The 18,529-nt window shown below is 62.1% G+C and overlaps 1 protein-coding gene across 1 annotated transcript; it reads left to right on the top strand.

Moving 5' to 3' along the window:
* The first annotated feature begins 4,810 nt into the window (after positions 1–4,810).
* On the top strand, positions 4,811–8,802 carry CUNH8orf90 (chromosome unknown C8orf90 homolog). The gene is made up of 2 exons (XM_090283109.1): positions 4,811–4,877; positions 8,321–8,802. The coding sequence occupies exons 1-2, from the start codon at positions 4,811–4,813 to the stop codon at positions 8,800–8,802; spliced, it is 549 nt and encodes a 182-aa protein (XP_090139235.1).
* The last annotated feature ends 9,727 nt before the right edge of the window (positions 8,803–18,529 follow it).

The raw sequence follows: 18,529 nt of genomic DNA, 5'->3' as shown, positions 1-18,529 counted from the left end.
GTGGCTGTGCGGGAGCCTGGAGTGGCCTGGACAATTTGCCCCTGGACGACGATGAGGCGGGGCTTCTGCAAACTGTTTCCACAGGAGAACTTTCTGGCAAGTCCTGGCTGGCAAACGGAGCCCCTTCGGAGGTGGGGCGCCCATCTCTGCAGGGTCCGGGAGAGGCCGGGTCGGGGGTTCTTGCAGCACATGGGGTGGGTGGGAGTAAACGGGCCCCTCTGTGGACAGACCTCAGCCCCAGCACACGGGGCAGGATCCCCACCGAGACGCGGGATCGGGTCCCTGTGCACTTCCCCCACTGCTCACCGTGTTTGAAAATAAAGAGGTCAGGGTCCGGTGTCCCCGCTGGGGCACCCTGGGTGCCTGTACCCCCAAGAACTTCTCAGGAATTAGGGAGCATCGTCAGCACCAGCGGTCCCAGCCCCTGCTGGACACGGGCACCCGGCCTGGTGGCCACTTCCACAGCCGCCTGGGAGCCTGGTGTGCGTGTTCCCTAGCACCCTGGCGCTGGGCTGGAGCTCAGAGACGGTCGGGGGCTGGTGGGAAGTCATGCAGCACTCAGTGGTGGAGCCGGGTTCAAACGGAGGCCCTCTAACCCCGGTCCAGGGTGAGGATGAGACCCACAGACTGCCTCACACGTGCCCCCACCCCCCGGGGTACCAGCTGCTCCCCAGGGTGCAGGCCCCGCTGGGGCCCGCGCGCCCGCGCTTCTCTACACGGCCAGCAGATGGCGCCGTGGGCCTAGGCAGGACCGGCAGAGGCCTCTGCGGAGGGCGGATGCGGTGTCCCTTTAGCGACCCGCTCTCCCCAACGCACAGCCCTGCTGGACCCAGAAGGACAGGGCCTAGTGTGTGCGGGAGGGGACCCTGCTGCCCCACCGCTCAGGGCCGGGCCGGGGGCTGCAGACATCGCCACCCTGGGAGAGCTCCTGCGCCCCCACCTCCCCGGTTCCCTCCAGCTGCTGCCGCTGCGCCTAAGAGGAGGAGACCCCACCTCTCCGCCCCTTCCGGCTCCTCCCTCTGGGACTGGACAGCTGGCTCCTGCCTCTTCTGGCTCAGGGACTTACTCCGTTCTCTGGGCCTCCTGTGGGGTGGCAGTGAGACCTCCCACGTGATGGTCCCCTGGGGTCCGTCCTGGTCCTGCCAGCCCACCCAGGCTCACCTGCTGTGCGCATGGAGCCTCGCGCTCCTGCCACTGCTCCTGGGCTCATGGCCCTGGCCGGGCTCGTGCCCCTCCCTCAGGCCCGTCCTGGGACTCTCCCTATTGGCTCTTGGCTCCTAGCCAGAGTCTCCCCACTGGACCCTGCACCCCAGGAAGGTGGAGACCTGGGGCTCCCTTCCTTCTGGGCCAAGCATGTAGTATTTGCCCATGAAGTGCCTGCTGGGTGAAAGAAGCAGACAAGCGCCTTTGTAGGGGCTGCCCGAGAAGGGGAGTCCTGCCTCATGGGCCTGGGACCCATGGGATGGGGACCCAGAGACAGCGGAAGCCTCCTGGGCCCCAAGCAGGTGCACTGCTTGGGGGCACCTCCTCCCTGCCAGGGCTCCCTTCTCCCTTCACACCCGCCTCCTAATCTTTCACAGAAAGAAGAGGGAAAAAAGGCAAAGGAAAGAGGTTTCTCCTCCACTTTCTGAAAATGAGATTTTAAAAATAACTGCTGGCACTAGGAGGGATTATCTGTGAAGAGTGGTCCAGCAGGGGCTCTGGCCTCTGCTCCTTGGCCACCACCCTCAGTGCTGCCCCCTTGGCTGTGCCCTCCCTGCTCTGTCTGCCAGGACCCTTGTCTGCCCCTCAGCGAGGAGGGAAGGGGAACCGTGCAGGAGGGAGCTGCCAAGAATGGAGGTGACCAGGGTGCCGGAGGAGGAAGGCGTGTGTGGCTGGGGCTGCACTCTGGCTGAACGCCTTTGCCCTCCTCCCAGCCAAGCCACACGGCCTCCTGGCCCTCGGGACCCTGCGCCTGTCCTGCCTCAGGGCCTTTGTGCACGCGGCGCCCCCCACCCTTCCCCTCCCTTCCTGTGACAGGCGGCCCTTACCCTCAGCCTCAGTGTCATTCCCCAAGAGGCTGCCCCTGACCACGGAATGGCACTGTCACAGCTCCGGACGGTTTCCTCGTCACAGATGGTGTTTCTTTTTCTTTGAGCTTTTTTTTTTACAATTGTTGTTCTGTGACGGTTGTCCTAATTTCCCCCTCTTTGTCCTCCTCCACCCAGTCCACCCCGACTCCCACAGCCAGTCCCCACCCCGTTGTCCATGTCCGTGGGTCATTTATACTAGTTCCTGGCCTAGTCCTGTCCCCTTCTCTCCCCCCTTCTCCCCTCCCCGTCCCCTCTGGTCGCTGTTGGTCTGTCCCTTGTTTCCATGCCTCTGGTTCTGTTCTGCTCATTTCTTTGTTTTGTGCATTAGTTTCCACTTATAGGTGAGATCATATGGTATTTGTCTTTCGCCGCCTGGCTTGTGCCACTAAGCATAATTCTCTCCAGTTCCATCCGTGCTGTCATGAAAGGCAGGAGCTCCTTCTTTCTCTCTGCTGCATAGTACTCCATTGAGTAAATGCACCACGTTTTGACCCACTCATCTACAGATGGGCACTAAGGCTGTTTCCAGCACTTGGCTATAATAGCGCTGCTATGAACATAGGGGTGCACAGTTCTTTTGAATTTGTGATTTGGGATTCTTAGCAGCTGGTGTTTCTTTTATTGGTTGATTACCTTGTCTTTTACTTTCCAGCTGGACTGTAAGCTCCCTGCGGTGGGGACAAGGGAGCAGACGACCCTGGTCCCCCAGCCACCTCCCATGGGTGCTTCCTGTCTCCATAGTCAACATCAGCCCTGCTTTTCTTTGTCCTGGGGGCTCCCTGGCCACAGGCTAAGGTGCCAGAGAAACAGCTCTCCTGGGACCAGCGCTCAGCCCATGACCGACGGGTGGGCGGGCAACTGGCGGGGTCCTTCATCCCTCAGACAGGAGTGGGATTGAGCCCCAGGGGTCCCCAGAGAGGACGGCTTGCCTGATGACACCCTTGATCGGCCTCCTTCTGTCACCCCGGGGATGCCTCCCAGTGACCTCTTGTCCTCACACCACTGCTGTAGGGTCTGCACGATGGCCCCAGAGATATCTATGTCCCAGTCCCTGGAACCTGTCATTGTTAGCTTACATGGCAAAAAAGGACTCTGCGGCTGGGACTAAGTGAAGGGTCTCCAGATGGGGAGATTATCCCGGGTTGCCTGGGTGGTCCCTGCATGCAGTCACAGGTATCCTCGTAAGAGGGAGTTTTGATACCGGTGGAAGAGGAGGAGGCCATGTGACCCCAGAGGCAGAGATTGGGGTGATGTGGCTACAAGCCAAGGAATGCCAGCTGCCACAGATACTGGGAGAGGCAGGAACGGGTCGTCCTAGAGGCTTTGGAGGGAGCGTGGCCTTGCCAACACCTTGATTTCAGCCCAGTGACACTGTTCTAACCCTCCCAGTGTGGTGACTGTTGGCAGCAGCCCTAGTAAGTTAACAACATGCTTTGCAAAGCCCAAACTAAGATGTGCTGGGCCTGCCTTAATTACTGTGGCAAACTGGAACTTTTCCCTCCAGATGCCAGGCACCTGGCTGCCCAGTTGTGGACTTCGCTTTCCAGCCTCCCTTGCAGCTGAGAGTGGCCACGTGACCAGATTCTCACACCTCATTTGAGACGTGAAGTGCGCCATTTCCCCTGACGTTTTCACCCTCTTCCCAGGGTGGTATGACTCCATTCAACCCAGCAAATAAACACACTTAGCTTTCTGAGACTCAGTTTCCCCACCTGTAAAACAGGGATGAGGCCAGCTTACCTGAAATTATGCGAGAGAGGTTACCTGGAGAAGGGTGCTGTGATGTAACGACATGGGCCGCCCCACCCCCAGGCCTGACTCCTGGCCACCTGGGACTTGGCCCCAGGGGCTGAGGAGCCGCCACTCCTCTGGGGGCGGGGGGCTGGGGGCTGGGGCTGGAACCCGCTCCGCCGCCTCTGGAAGCCCTTGCAGTGTGCGGCAGGTTCACTCACGCAGAACTTGGAGGTGGCACAGGAAGTGAAGAGAGGCCCCTGAGGGGCTGGAGCCGGCAGGAGGGGCCTGCATAGCCCCCGCCCCTGTGCCCTTCCCAGGGGTTGGGGTGGAGGGGAGCAAGGCCCTCCCCACACAGGCTGTCAGGGGGTTCTTTTGGGGGAGAGGGATTTCTTTCTTCCCACCAGGGGTCTGGCCTGCCTTTACTAGGCCCCCAGGGACATGGAAAGACAGAGTGGGCTCCTCACCACGGCAACCACGCCTGCCCACCCACCCACTCACAGCACCTTCCTGGGCCCCCACGGGGTCCTTGAGGTCAGCTCCGCTGGACCCCTATCTCCAGGCCTGCGGAGATGCCGAGAAGGGGCCGCTGAGCAGCCCTGAGCCCCAGAATGCTGGCGGGGCAGGTGGCTTTGGTAGGGAGGCATGTTCAGCCTCTGCTGGGTCATGGCCTCCACGCTGTGGGAGCACTTACAGGGTGCGGGCTGTGGACACCAGAGTGGCCTGAGCGATGGGGGAAGGAGTGGCACAGGAGCCCATAAACCTGGGTGGCTTGGTGGAGACAGGGTGTGGGGCTGGGGGCGTGGCAGGCCTCTGAATGGCAGGTGAGCTGCAGGGGTGTGGGGGAGGGGCCCCTGTGTCTGCTCACCTCCCTGACCTCTCCCTTCCCAGCCCAGCCCACTTCCAGGTGGGGCCCCTTTAAATACAAGGTTCTTTTCTCCCTAGGAGACCCTTCCCCCAGTCTCCTGGGCAACCAGGTACACAAGCCTGACTCCCAGGCTCCTGACATGGCCTCCTCCTGTTCTGGGGACCCCAGCAAAGCGACTCTGCCGCCGCCTTCTGAACCTACTCCAGGTGGGACGCTAGGTAGGCGAGAGGGATGGAGGCGGAGTGCGTGCTCATGGGACCTGGGGCCCTGACGACGTGACAGAGGAAGCAGCCATCACAGCCCCCCTTCCTGGAGGAGGGCCAGCTCTCCCAGGTCATAGGGCGGCGCACGCGGGAACCCCGTCCCAGAACTGACAGACCGTTCTTCCTGCTCTAGTTGAGGACCAGCTGCCCTGCAGCCCCCCCGGGGGGCCCCCAGCCCTTGCACCCTGAGCCTGCAGGTGGGGCAGGCTCCTCCTCACCCCTCAGACTCCTTCTGGATCATTCTCTGGCCCTCCCCTCCCCCATCACCTCCCTGAACACCACGGCTGCACTCAGAATTACACTCCCAGTGCCCCCGCTGGGGAGGGGCAGGCACCCCCCCACCGAGGTTATTCCTCCCACTTGCCCCCCCTCTTTGAATTCTGGACTCTGGTCTCGGACCCTCTCTCCATCCCTGCTGTCATAGCAATGGCCCCTCCGCCCCCCAGACTCCTCTTAAATGCCTCACCCCGCCATGCCCCCGTGCCCGGGGCCTGGCCACCGCGAACCACAGCCCAGCCCGAGCCCAGTCTTGGGAGTCTCCCCCCAGCCCGGCCCCTCTGGAGCGGGACCCCAGTGCTCCTTGTGTGGGGGCGGGGGGCACCGTTTCTGGCAGGTCCCCCCCCATCCTGCCCCCCTCGCTCTCCCCCTCTGCAGGGCCCGCACACCCGCACACGTCCTCCCTCCTGGCCCTCTCCTTTCTGTCGCTTCAGCCTGGCACCCCCCACCTTCCCACCTACGCCTCCCCTGGGCCCGTCCAGCGGAGCTGGGGAGACCCCGCCGCACTAACCAACGCCCGCGGGGCGTCCGGCGCTCTCTCCCCAAGCCCCGCCCCTCGCGCTCAGCTGCTGGCCCGTGGGTTTCAGGCTCCGTGAGCACGCGCCCACCCGCACCTGTGCCCGCAGGGGCCGTCCTCCCCTGCCTGCTCCCACGCGTGACCCGGGCCACGCTCCCCGTGCTCGTCAGGACCCTCCCCCAAAGCCCCCCACCCCGCCCCAGCAGGACCCTGATCTCTTCACGCGACCTTCCCGCCCACGCAGAAGTGTGCTGCCGTTTACCGTGTCTCTTGACCCCACTTCCCTTTTGGCAACCCAGTTTCTCTGCTCCCGGTTACAGCAAAACTCCTCACAAAGGCGCTTTATACTCCCTGCCCCCGATTGCCCCTTCCGCTTGCTCTCGAGCCCACTCGAGCCGGTCCTTCCCTCCACGCACTTCACCAAAGCAGCGCCGCGTGCAGCCGCTCCTCGGACCTCCTGGATGTGGCCCGTGCGCACGGCTCAGGCCCTGCCCCGCTTTTTCCCCTGCATCTCTGCCGGCCCCCCTCTCCCTGACCTGGTGGAGGGAAAGGGCCTCTTCTCTCCTCCCCTCCTTGGGGACCTCGCTCAGTTCTGCGCCCCTAAATAGCACCTGCCGGGGGTCTAGCCTAGCCTGGAGCCCCCTCCCACCTCCAGACTCGGAGCCTCTCCCCGGCCTGTGCGGAGGCGCCCACCTTCCTAAGCCTGACTCAAGGCTCCGCTGAGCAGCCCCGATCTCAGCAAATGGAGCCTCCTTCCTGCCAGGTGCTGAGGCCAGAACCCCAGGGCCCTCCTGCCTTCTCCCCTTCTCCACCCCCGCCCTCGCCCTCTCTGTCAGCAAAGCCTGTCTGTCCGTCCTCACGGTAGGGACAGAATCTGAGTGCCTCTCACCACCGCCCTCTGCCCCGGGTTCCTGCCCCTGCTGCCCTGCCCCTCCCGCCTGTCTGCACCACGACCTCACGCACCCGGCTAACTGCAGTCAGAGGGCGTCGCTCCCCTCATGCACCCCGGGCTCCCTCCTCGCCTCTCAGGGGTCCCATTCACAACTCCCCTCTTCTCCACAGCCCCGCCCCTGACCCCCTGCCCGTCTCTCGGTGCGGAATGTGACAGCCCTGCAACTCCAGCTGCCTGCCCTGGGGACCCTGGGGAGGAGGCCTCTCCAAGGACAGACAGGACGGGCTGCGGTCGGAGGCACCTGCTCTGCGCCTTAGAGCTGTCCAGCGCGCTGGGCACCACAAGCCCAGCCCAGCTAGGAGCTGTCCGCGGTGCTGGACGCCCGGGGCGCAGCCTGGGAGCTGTCCGCGGTGCTGACGGAGCGCCGCAGTCCTGCAGCTGGCTTGCTCCGGTGCTCTCTGGGGGCTGAGCTAAGAAAAATACTCCCAGGTGATAAGGCGGGTGTGCCTTCTCGTTTGTGAGGGTGGCAAGACGCGCCTGATCGCTCCCGCTTTCCAGAAGAGAGACTGAGGTGCAGGGTGGCTAAAGGAGTGGTCCAGGCTCTCACAGGCAGAAGGTGAGACCTCCAACCCAGGTCTACCAGCTCTTTGCCCTGGAGTTCACAAGGACATGAGTGTGTGGTGCACAGCCTGGCACGGCGCCCGTCTGGCACACATAGGTGCCCATGATTATCCGTGCGAAGGGGAGGAGAATTATCACCCAGAGGCTCTTGAGCCAGGAGGGTGTGGCCAAGTGGAAAGGGATTGCCCGGCCAGTGTTTTGAGTCAGAGTGAAGGTGTGGGCATGAGGCAGCCAGAGCTGCCATCTGGGGCCGTGGGTGGGCTCCCAGGGCACAGAGGCCCCAAGCCAGGGGCAAAGTGCGATGCTCATAGACACATGATTTTCTGAGCATGGGTCCCTGGATTTCACCAGCCCCTCCAAGAATCCCCATATCACTCACTGTAAGGCCACAGGACAGAGGCCTAGAGCTTTTCACATTTCTCCTTCAACCGGCCCCCAGGGAGGGGTCCCAGCAGAGACAAAGCCAACTCCCCTTCCAACTTGACCTGCCCCCTGTGGCGCTGCTCCTCCCCCCGGGTCCCAGGGCCAGCAGTGCCAGGCCGGGAACTGGCTTCACACCCTGGGATACCCCCCACTTTGATCTCAAAGGCCTGGCATTTGGTTCCTCAACCTCCCCTCCTGAGGAGTGCTTCTCCTTTCTTGTCCTTACTTCATTTTCAGCTGGATATGACCTGACCTCTGGGCTGGGTCCCCACAGTCCATTCTCTGCACAGCCCAGAATCAACCTTCTCTGGAGAGAGGCTAGGTCACCCCCTTCCCTATTCACCACTGTGGGGGGGGGGGTGAGCCCAACACCCTGAGCTTGTCTGGGAGGCCCTACATGGCCAGTCCGGCAGACTACCCAGACTTCCTCCCCATATGGAGCTTTGCCCCCCATAATATTCAGTGGTGCATACTCTCCCACCCAGTTCAGGGCCGCCTGTGGGTACCGTCCCCCCTCAGCCACTGCATGCCCTCCACTCTGCTGTCCCAGGCTCAGCCACGCAGCACAGTCTCCTCCTCGCTTTTTGTTATCCTGTCTGTTCGGTGGCTCTGCCTGTTGCACAGCGGTCACTTGTCACTCATGCCTTGGTCCCCCAGGTCAGGTCACACCACACAAGATTCCCTTCCCGGACATCTACGGCGGGGACATGCAGCTCTGGGAGGCGCACTTCCGTGGCATTGGGCGGGCCTACCGCGCCCTGGGCAAGGAGGATGACTTCGCCATCCGCGTGCTCACAGAGGACTTCACGCTGCCCTTCCCGTATGCCTGGCCGCCGGGGCCGGACCCTGCCAATGGGCCGCTCTTCTATGACCCACGTGACCGCACGGACTTCGACTTCCTGCTGCGGGGCCCGGGGGCAGCACCCCCTGCGCTGCTGCGGCCCCTGCACAACACAGCCCAGGCGGCCCTGCGCAAGCAGCGCCTGGAATGCCTGGCGTCGCAGTGCGCACAGGTGGGCACTGGCTGGGGGCCTGGCCTCGTGACCGAGGCACCTGGGCCCACCACCGGCACCACCTTCAAAGGGCCTGTGGGGTCTGAGTCCACCGCCCTCAATGGGGGCACCCCAAGACTTGGCTAGCCCCCAGCATCCCCCAGAAAGTTAATAAAGAGTGCTTCTACGCTCCTGCCCCTCTGAGGCTCTTTGATGGACACACCTGGGCCGGCATCTAGTCTCTGCTCTGCCCCCAGGGCAGGCCTGGTCCGCGTGGGGCAGGAGAGCCACACGGGTCTCAAGTGAACAGTGAGTGAAGGGACAGAATCAATATGGCGAGCAGGACGGGGTGGCCAGGGCTGCCAGACGGAGGGGGACCTGCAACAGGGAGGGTGGTGGCCCGGCTCCCCCAGGGCCTCCCCGCTGGGGTCCTAGCCACAGCCCTGGGGTAGGGGCGGGTGGCTCTACCCCACAAGTCAGGACACCGAAGTCCTGTCTCCCCCAAGGCACAGCTGGGACCTGGTTCCTGGAGAGTCTGACTCCAGGCTCAGCAGTGTTCCGTTTCCGTGAGAGAGGCCCTGGGGTGCGGGGGACGGGGTGCAGAGGCGGAGGGAAGGGCGGCCGTGTCAGGGCAGGGAGGAGGGGACACAGGCGCCCACGGGGAGAGGCTGTGACAGTGAAGGGCCACCAGGGCAGGGCCGCCGTGCAGGACACCCCCCGGTACCGCAGCCCCTTGCCTACGCGCGCACCCTGCGGAGAAAGGGTCGCCTCCTGCTTCCCACTTCGGGGCTGAGAGAACCCCGAGTTGGGAACAGCACAGGGAGCCGGCCTCCGTCCCGGGAGCACGTCCTCCTACAGCTGACAAGCAGTGGCTGAGGCCCGCCTGCGGTGGGCTGGCGGGCCGCGGGGCAGAGCCGCTGTGCGCACGACCCCGGCGGCTCCCTCCTCCGCCCTGCACGCCAGGGGCCGGGTTCCGTGTGCGCGGCCGGGCGGGCGGGCTGGGAGGGCGCGTTCTCGCTGGAGTGCAGATAGAATCCGAGCTTTGCTTTTCCCCCCTTTCTTCTACTTTGAGGCTTATTTATAGCTTCCTAGTCCTGGGTAGAAATTTTTTTTTCCCAAAGCCCTGCTTGGAGAGCCAGTGAGAGGAAAAGCATACCTCGGAGGGGAAGGAAGCCTTGGGGCTCCAGGAGACGTGTGTCTAGCACCCCCTCCCCCAGGTGGCCCCACAGACCCTTAGCTCCTGCTCCAGCCACCTTCCCAGCCTTTACTTTTATAGAGATGCGCACAGTTGCCATGTAATAGTTTACATCTGAATTGCGATGGGAGAACAGCAGTGATGACATTCAGCATCAGTATCCTCTATCGCACATTAATTATTTGGGTTCCCCCAGCAGCAACCCCTGCACCTGACATGGGAGGTGCCACCAGGACACACAGGGAGGGCCATGGGAAGGCAAACAGAGGAGGGAAGGAAGCCCGTAACAGGTGTGATGTACAGCAAGTGTCCCTATGGGCAGCCGCAGGTCCCGCTGGGGACCCTGGGGCAGCGTGGGGCATGCCTCAGACCTGTCCCACTCCAGGGACAAGGAGGTCTCTCACGGACATTGACTCTGGCAGGCCTGCTTGCCCTTGGGGGGATGGAGCACATGCCTCCTCAAGAACAGAAATGGAGAGGACCATTTACCAACCTTCACAAGTTGGCGGAGTCATTTCATGACTGTGGAGTGTACTCAGAATTTGGAGTGCATACTTAGTATGTTTTTAAGTAGACATTTTTCTAGAAATGTGACTGGGGTATATATTGCTGAGCAGAAGGGCTGGGCCCCCCAAGGGTCCCCCTTCTGTCCTGGGTGCAGGCAGCGCCCTGGGGGGAGGGCAGGATGCTGGGGCATCAGCTCTGAAGCCCGAGGCTCGGTTCTCCCTGCCTGGCATCCACCACAGGCTTCCCAGGGACACAGAAAACAGCACGCCCTTTGGTGTTCAGAGGAACCAACTTCCCAGTTTCCCAGGAACAGGGTCAGGTGAGGCCCCTCCTCTCTGCTCCAGTTTCCTCGGGAAAAGGCTCTGAGGAGCAGCAAGGATGTTTAATTAATTGCAATTACAATCTTCAAAGGAAGCCAAGAGTTGAAAGTTGTTCCTAATTACTGTGTTGTGATGTCGGCCGGCTCCCCAAATTGATTGTGTTAGAGTTTCTGATGGAAGATTAATTGAGTTGCTTCGAGGACCCACTTTGGGTCCCTCCCCCGTCAGATAAAACCCTCGTTCAGCCGATAAAGGCCGAGCTGGAATGAATGGCAATGAGCAGAGGGCCAGGGGAGGCCGAAGGCAGCAGCGGGGAGGAAGGCCTCCCGAAGGTCCACACGGTCACAGAAGGCGGCCCTGACCCCCACGCCCCGGCTCGGGGAAAGCTCCCTGTCCCGCAGAGGTTTCAGGACCATGGCCGACGGGGCAGATTTATCCAGGACGCTGTGCTTTGTCTGGAGGGACGGGAGGCGGCTAATCTCTAGTGGAGAAGAGCCCAGAACTTCTGTTTCCTGTGCCTTTTACTGAGGAGGGGATTCTCGAGCTACAAGGTCAAGACTCATGACTCATCAATAAGCTTTCAGGCGCTCGGGTTACAGCTGACAGTTACTGATTACAGATACCAATATAGAGAACGCAGTGACCAGTCTGTCAGGGTCTGCTGACCGTCCCGACGCCATGCTGACATCAGGTGCAGGGCTTCATGCATTTTTAGCTACAGAGTGTTTACAGGTAACTAAGAGATAAGAAAAGCAGAGCAGGCTCTAAAGCATAACATGTATTCTTTAAACCCAGCTCCCATGGGAACCCTCTGAGCGGCCTTTGGTCCTGTCTGCCTGACAGCCTTTCCGTCTTCTGCTGAGACTTACAGGCCTTCCCGTGGGGGGCCTGGCTCGTGGCCTGGGCTGCAATTCCCGAAACCACAAGGAGCGGTCCCCTACAGCCAAGGCCATGGCCTGGACATGGAGGGGAGGCTGGGATGGCCTGAGGCTCCTGTGGCCGCTGGTTGCTGCTCACCACTGGCCAGGTGTCTCCTGTTCCGGTCTTTGGCACTTCCTAGGCGGGCCTGCGCCCCCAGCCCCTTGTGGCTGGGGAGGGCTGGGTGGCCAGTGCTGGTCAGGGAGTCATGGGCACTTTGACATCTATCACTCCTGGGCCGGAGCAAGACCCTCTGGGGTGCTCGAGACTGTGGCTCCTTCATCACTGTGACTCCCGGGGTACCTGCCGTGTGAGTGACAAAGAGCCCCGGCTGCCCCAGCTCTGGAGATTTGGGCTTGTCCCCTCCTGCTGCACAATGCAGCCTCCCCCATGGGTGGCAGGCCCCTGCAGGAAGGCAGCGCCACTGCAGGGCGGGCAGGCCCGGTGCCAGGGAGGGGCCTGCTCCTCACGGGGCCAGCGGAGCACTGAGCCAGGGAGGGGCCTCCTGACGTGGCGCCCTGTGCTATGGCCTGAGTCACCTGTTGGTGACTTGGAGGCCACGTGGACATGTGGACTAGGCTGAGCTGCTGCCTTTCTGTGCCTCGGTTTCCTCACTTGCGGCCTGTGGGCCCTGAGGGCTGGACAAAGGGAAGGAGGCTGTAGACATGCATCGTGAGTGGCAGGGGCCGTAGGCCGCATGGCAGGTGGGCCTGCTCAGCCCTTCTCCTTTCTGCAGGGGCTCACGGGTCTCCAGCCCTGCCCGCAGGCCCCTGGGGAGTAGCAGCTGCCCCTGCCCTCTGGGCGTAGGAAGTAGTTGCCGTCTGGGTGCTTGGTGGCTCAGAGGGAGGCCCCTGGAGAGGGGGGACCTGAGCAGAACCCTCTGGGGAAGGAGGCTGGGAGGCAGGCCCCTGGGGGAGGGAACCCCGGGGGAGGGGGCCCCAGGGGAGGGGGTACAGGGGGAGGGGACGACCAGGTGTCCAGGTGGGGAAAGTGGAGGATGCAGGTGTCCATGTGGAGTCTGCACCTGAGTGAGGTGACTGTGGCTTGTCCCATGAGTAGGTTGGAGCAGAGACATGATATGATCTCATGAATGCTTTAGAGCAGGTGTTCCTGGGGGACGATATTGCTCCCCAAGGAGAAATTCACTTCTGAGGGGGTGAAGAAGCCCCCTCCCAGGTACAAAGCGCGGCCACACGCCCAGCAGCCCGGCAGAGGCCTGGCTGGTCCGCGGCGTTAGCCTCTCGGCGGTGAGTTAGGAGCAAGTGTTTGAAAGGGCTCCCTCGGTGGGGGCGGGGGTGAGCCCGGAGAGGGAAGCTGAGAACGCCGGCCTGGAAGGTCCCTCTGCTGCTGGGGGTGGAACGTGATCTGGGGCGGGCGACTGAGCTGGAGACCCCGTGGGACAGGGGCAGCCGCGGGGCTTCCTGAAGGCCAGGCTGGGACCGAGAGAGGCAGAGGAGCCGGGGACCCCCAGGGCTTGGCTGAAGCAGCGGCAGGGGGAACGCTGGAGGGGTTGCAGACAGATCCTGCAGAGGGACGGCCTGCAGGCTGACGGGCGTGCTGGGGACCCAGGCTGGGCGCAGCAGGAGGACAGCGCGGTGGCGGGTGGCGTTGCTGAACGGCCCAGCGGAGGTGCTGGGGGAGCCCTCGGGCCTCTCCTCTGTGACATGGGTCTGATGCGGGCTGGCGGGCGGGTCCCCTCTGCAGGCAGAGGCTGTCCTTGGCAGGAGACGCGAGGCCCCTGGCCTGCCCGGGGATGAGTGCTCCCACCGCCCTCTAATTACCGAGTGCTAACGAGCCCTGAAATTAAATTAAGAAGAGGTGCTTACGGCAGACATCCCTTCTCTCCCTACCATGGGAGTTCACGAGAATCTCGGGAACAGATGGAGGCTGGGGATGGCGTGTGTAGGGCAGGCCTCACCTGGCTGCTCTGGGAGGGTGGGGAGGGCCTGGGAGTGTCCAGGGTATTGTGATAGTCGGGCGTCCCCTGGGCTCACATGGACCCCAGGGACAGTGTGTGCCTGAGAGCTTCCCAGCCCCAGGCCAAGTGGGTCCCATCGGTCCCCGTTTTTCCAGCTGGGGAAACAGGCATGGTCAGTTCGGGGCCTGGCTCAGGCCACCGGGCTGACCGAGTCTCCCCCAGCCATTGAGGTCCTGGGCCTGGAGGCTGAAAGCAGCGTGTCTGTGGCAGGTGGGGAGTCCTTGGGGCAGGGGGGCTCTGTCCTCTGACCCCGGCCCTGTCGTCAGCCACTGGCCACCCTGGGTCGCAGCCAGTTCCCAGGCTGAGTGCTGGACTCAGCCCCTGCACGCCCCTTAAAGACGCGATTGTTCGAGTCCATGGACCCGAGAGGCCTGCCCACCCCTCCCGCGTGCTTCCTCGCCCCCGCGGTCGGCACTGCATTAATCACGGCTAATTGCTGGCAGGAGCAGTTTATGTCAAGGGCCATTGTTCCCGGGAATAAAGAGAAATAAAAGATGGCTCCTTTCAGGAAGCCGGGAGGAATGAGGCCAGGCCCGGAAGGGGTCCCCCAGCTCTGGCCGGCCCCCATCCAGTGGCTCCAGACTGCATGTGACCAATGGGGGCTCCTGGCCGCCGCTGAATATTCAGGGAAGTGAGCACATCCATCACATTCACGCGTTTTTCTGAAGTTGTCGTGAGTTTCCTTGAAACCGAGGAGGCTTTTTTTCCTTTCTCCTTTTTTTGGCAACAACAGCTGGGAATAAGTTGACACTTTCTAAAAACTGTCACTTATCGCTTGGGAAGGGGCTGGGGAGGAGCCCCTCGCTTGCCAAGTCCTCGGGCCCTGATCTGAGAGCGCCCATGAGGAGGGGATCCTGGCTTTGCAGGGGGTCCGTGGTGGGAGGTCAGGGGCCCAGCGAGTCCAGGAGGGGGAGGGCAGGCACTGTCCGGGGCTCTGGGGGTGGAGGGGTGGCAGAGAGGCGTCTGCACGTCGCTCATTTGTATCACGGTGTCTGTGTTTCATTTTTATCGCAACACGTCTCAAATCAGCTCGTCACCTAGAACGTTTGGTTGCTATTGCCTTTCAGTCAGGGCCCTGCATCTAACGTCTGTGAGTTCTGGCCGACCCCACACCTGTGAGCAAACAGGTGCCAGTGGGCACGTGCCTGGGCGTGCGCATGTGCACCTGCGCTTGCACGCGTGTGCGTGGTCTGTGCCAGCACACAGGCACACACGTGTGCGCATGCATTTGCACCCGTGCACATGTATGTGAGCGTGCATGCACCTGTGCTTGCTTGTGTGCATGCCTGTGTCAGCACAAGCCACACACACATGCACATACAATTGTGTCTGTGTGTATGCATGTGCATACGTGTGCACACCTGCACTTGCTAGTGTGTATGTGAATGCCTGTAGCAGCACACAGGCACACATGTACTCATGCATTTGTGTCTTGTGCATGCATGTACATGCATGTGTGCCTGTGCTTGCTAGTGTGGGTGCGTGTTCTGTGTCGGCACACAGGCACACATGTGTGTGCATGCATGTGTGCGTGAGCCTGTGGGGATCTGCACACGATGACACAGAGGCCTTTGCAGCCCCCTTGCCCACTATCTCAGCAGCTCTCTGAACACTGCAACTTTAGACTCACTTTAATGATGAGGAAACTGAGGCTGAGGGGCTCAGGGGACTTGCTTGAGGCCCCCCAAATGACAATTGCCCCAGCTTGGACATCTGCGTCTGCAAGGCCCACTCAAAGACACAGAAGCTCGTGCACAGCGGGCCAGGTGGGTGGGACCCCTCCCCTCCCTCTGTCTCCCTCACCTCCGCCTGGCTGCTGACCTCTCTGGGCTGCTTCCCTCCTGGCCCCTCCAGCCTAAGGCTCCACTGCAGCCCCACCAGACACTGCCCAGGGGCAGCTCAGGGGACCTGCAGCCCCTCCCTGTCCCAGGGTGTCCCATGGGGACAGTGTGCAAAAAAAACCCTTTTCATGTGTCCTCCTAGCCCGGTGAGGGGATGGACTCCATCCCATCCACAGAGCCCAGCCCTAGGAAAGCGTGACTCTTGGAATGTCCTGCAGCCCAGCTTATCTTGTGTCCCTGCCTCATTGACTGGCGAGGCTGCCTGGCTCTTTCCCTCTCATCACCCTCCATCCTCCCGGGAGAGAGCTGGAGCTTCCGGCTGAGTCAGACACAGGCTCACCCACGGGTGTCCCCTCATTAGCTGTGCCATCCTGGGCGGGTGTCTGAGCCTCAGCCTCCCTTTCCTCCTCTGTCAGACGGAGTGAGGTGAGAAGTGTGTGGTTGCAGACGGGGACCCCCAGAGGACTGGGGGGTGGGGCGGGGAAACCAATCGCCCCGCCCACTAGGAATCTCCGGGTCCTCGGGCTGCTGGGCCACCTCCGCCACGCTTCAGAGTCTCAGCTAAGGACCAGATGGTGTTTTGAGCATTTTAATAAGAGCTATTTGCAGTGTTGCTGCCATAAAAAAATTCCTGTTTAATGAGCGAATGCATGTCAGTAGCAAGTTAAAGGCGCTTGGATGTTTTAAATATTATGTACGTCGTGTTCATGTTAACAAACCTGATTTTTAATTACACCTTCCCTGCTGCCTGGCTGGGCTGAGGGCAGGGGAAGGGAGAGAACGACCAGGCAAAACACGTGGTTTGCTGTCAGGGGCGACAGCCAGTTCCTCTGGGCCCCTCTTTGCAGGCTCTTCACTGATGCCCATGCAGACAAGGGGCCGGAAGGGGCGCCAGACGCTCTACCCCTGCTGACCCTTCTCTCTCAGTCCCAGGCTGAGCCCTGACCTGGTCCCACTGAGCGCTGACCCTGGGTGAGCATTGAGCCCATCCTGGTCATGAACTGAGCCCTGATCCCGGATAACAGGCTGAACCCTGACCTTGGTCATAGAACGGGTCCTGAATTTAGTCACAAGCTGAACCCTGACCCTGGGCACAAACTGACCCCGATTACAAACTTGGCCCCACTCCTGGTCATGGCCCGAGCACTGCTCCCACTGTGGACTGAGCCGACCTCATGTTCACGGACTCAGTCCTTGGACCTACTGGGACGGCCTCGGCCCCCTTGCTGGTGCCTCCTGTGGGGACATGCATGGAGGCCCTGAGCCTGCAGGGAAGCTGGGCAGCCCCAAAAGAACTGCAGTGACCCCCCTGGACGGCGGTGCTGGGATGGTCTCTTTTCTGATGACTGAGCTACGACCCTTAACTTCCTGGGCACCCAAGTGTCTTTCCTTCCCAAATCCAGTCCACAGAGTTTGAGACCGCTTCCTGATGAAGACCCAGAGGCTGTTTGGTAGGCCCACAGGGGCAGAGTTCTGATTCCACCCCCACCCCAGGCAGGTCCTGTCAGCCCTGCCTCACAAACGGTCACGTGGTGGCTCCGGGAGGTGACAGCCCCCACATCATGGTGGCTGCTATCGGCATCTCTAGGACCAGGGTGCTGGGCAGGGGGCAGGGCCCTCCTTGTGTGGGGCCCTAAGAGGAGTGGCTCCTGAGAGGCCAGGTGAGCTGGCCTCGGGACCGAGCTGTGCCCAGAGGAAAGGGCCAGCGGCGGTGACGGTTCTCAGCAGACAGGCCCTGCTGCCGCCCCAGGGTTTAAGTGTCCATGCTGGGTCACACCGCCGGTCTGAAGTGGAACAATAATTTGCCCTGCAAACCCCTTCTGAATGCCAGGCCCTACGCCAGGAGGAGCAGGGGGAAGCTTGCAGGGACCCTCCTCTCCCGGAGCGCGCACCTTAACTCGTCAGTTCTCCAGGCGGGGCCCGTGGGACCCCAGCTAGGGTCCCCAGGATGCTTTCAGGTGACCCACAAGGTCAAAGCTGCCCTCCCAATAGCAGTCGCACGTTATCTGCCTCCTTTATGTTGGCATCGGAGTGGAGGGCACAGCGGCAGGGACAGGTGCAGTGACCAGGGCTGAGCACCGGTCACAGGGTGGCTCCCAGCTCGTCTGTCACCGGATCCTCAGTGCCACACACCTGCAAAGCAGCCCCCACAGAGTCATTTCAGTGCAGCTGCCGGTGGCGACATGGGAAAACGCTGTCATGGGCCCCAGCCCAGAGGGCACATCTCAGCGCCGCCCTGCGTGGGGAGGCGGGAGTTGGCGCAGCCACGCCTGGGCCCGGCGATGGGTGTCTTGGGGAAATGCGTTTGGCCACTGTTTGGAGCTACAAGTCCAACTCGCCGCTTCTGGGGGAAGAGCTGCAGCCCCGGTTCTCTCCGCCAGGCGTGGCCTCAGCAGCCTGGTGTCAGCCCTGGGTCTGTGCCCGTCCGTGGGCCCCCCTGGGCTTGTGGGCAGCGACCTCAGAGGGCTGGCCAGCCAGCAGTGGGAGGCGGCAGGGGACAAGGCCACAGCCTCAGAGGCTCCTGTGCTGAACTCCGACTCCGCCCCAGCAGCCCCGGGGCCCTGGGGGGTCCCTCAGCTCACACGGACCTTTCCTATCACCTGGAACATGGGACAGTTACACCTTCTTCGGAGGTCTTCTTTGTAACGTGTTTGTAACGTGCCCGGCATTTGTAGAGGCTCTAAAAATGACCCCAGTGACCGCCGTAAATGACACCTTTCCTGCAACCCTTCTGCAGTAGAACTGATCCGTCTTTTCAAGAGGGAAAACGGAGGCTCAGAGGAGGAAGCTGGCCTGGTCCCCCCGTGAGCGAGGACTGCGGCGAGGCCTGAGGGCCGCCTGGCACCCTTCCCTGCCAGTGCTCCTCAGCCCCGGGGGTCCTCCCCCCCCACCCCCCCCAGCCCTGTCTGCAGCTCCGGCCTCTGCAGCTCCGAGGCTGAGCTCTCCGGTGATTCCCCCCTCTGCAGCTGGCTGTTGCCATGGGAACTGCCTTCTCACGGCCAAGTGCTGCTGCCTCGGGAGGCCAGACGGACCAAAGGCTGGAACCGGAGGATGGTGGACTGCTCACCCGAGTCTCCTAGAGGCGTCTGCGGCGGGCGCTCGGGGGCATGTGGTC

This window comes from Furipterus horrens, unplaced genomic scaffold (genome assembly GCF_987537825.1).
Source record: "Furipterus horrens unplaced genomic scaffold, mFurHor1.1.pri manual_scaffold_7, whole genome shotgun sequence".
Lineage (NCBI taxonomy): Eukaryota > Metazoa > Chordata > Mammalia > Chiroptera > Furipteridae > Furipterus > Furipterus horrens.
The sequence above is the reverse complement of the archived record's forward strand: the minus strand, read 5'-3'. Positions and strand labels throughout refer to the sequence as shown.

Bases quoted from the DNA above. Each gene is read 5' to 3' on its own strand.
- CUNH8orf90 (XM_090283109.1), top strand. From the start codon at position 4,811: ATGGCCTCCTCCTGTTCTGGGGACCCCAGCAAAGCGACTCTGCCGCCG. The intron at 4,878-8,320 runs GTGGGACGCTAG...TTGGTCCCCCAG, and splicing joins GCCTTCTGAACCTACTCCAG to GTCAGGTCACACCACACAAG.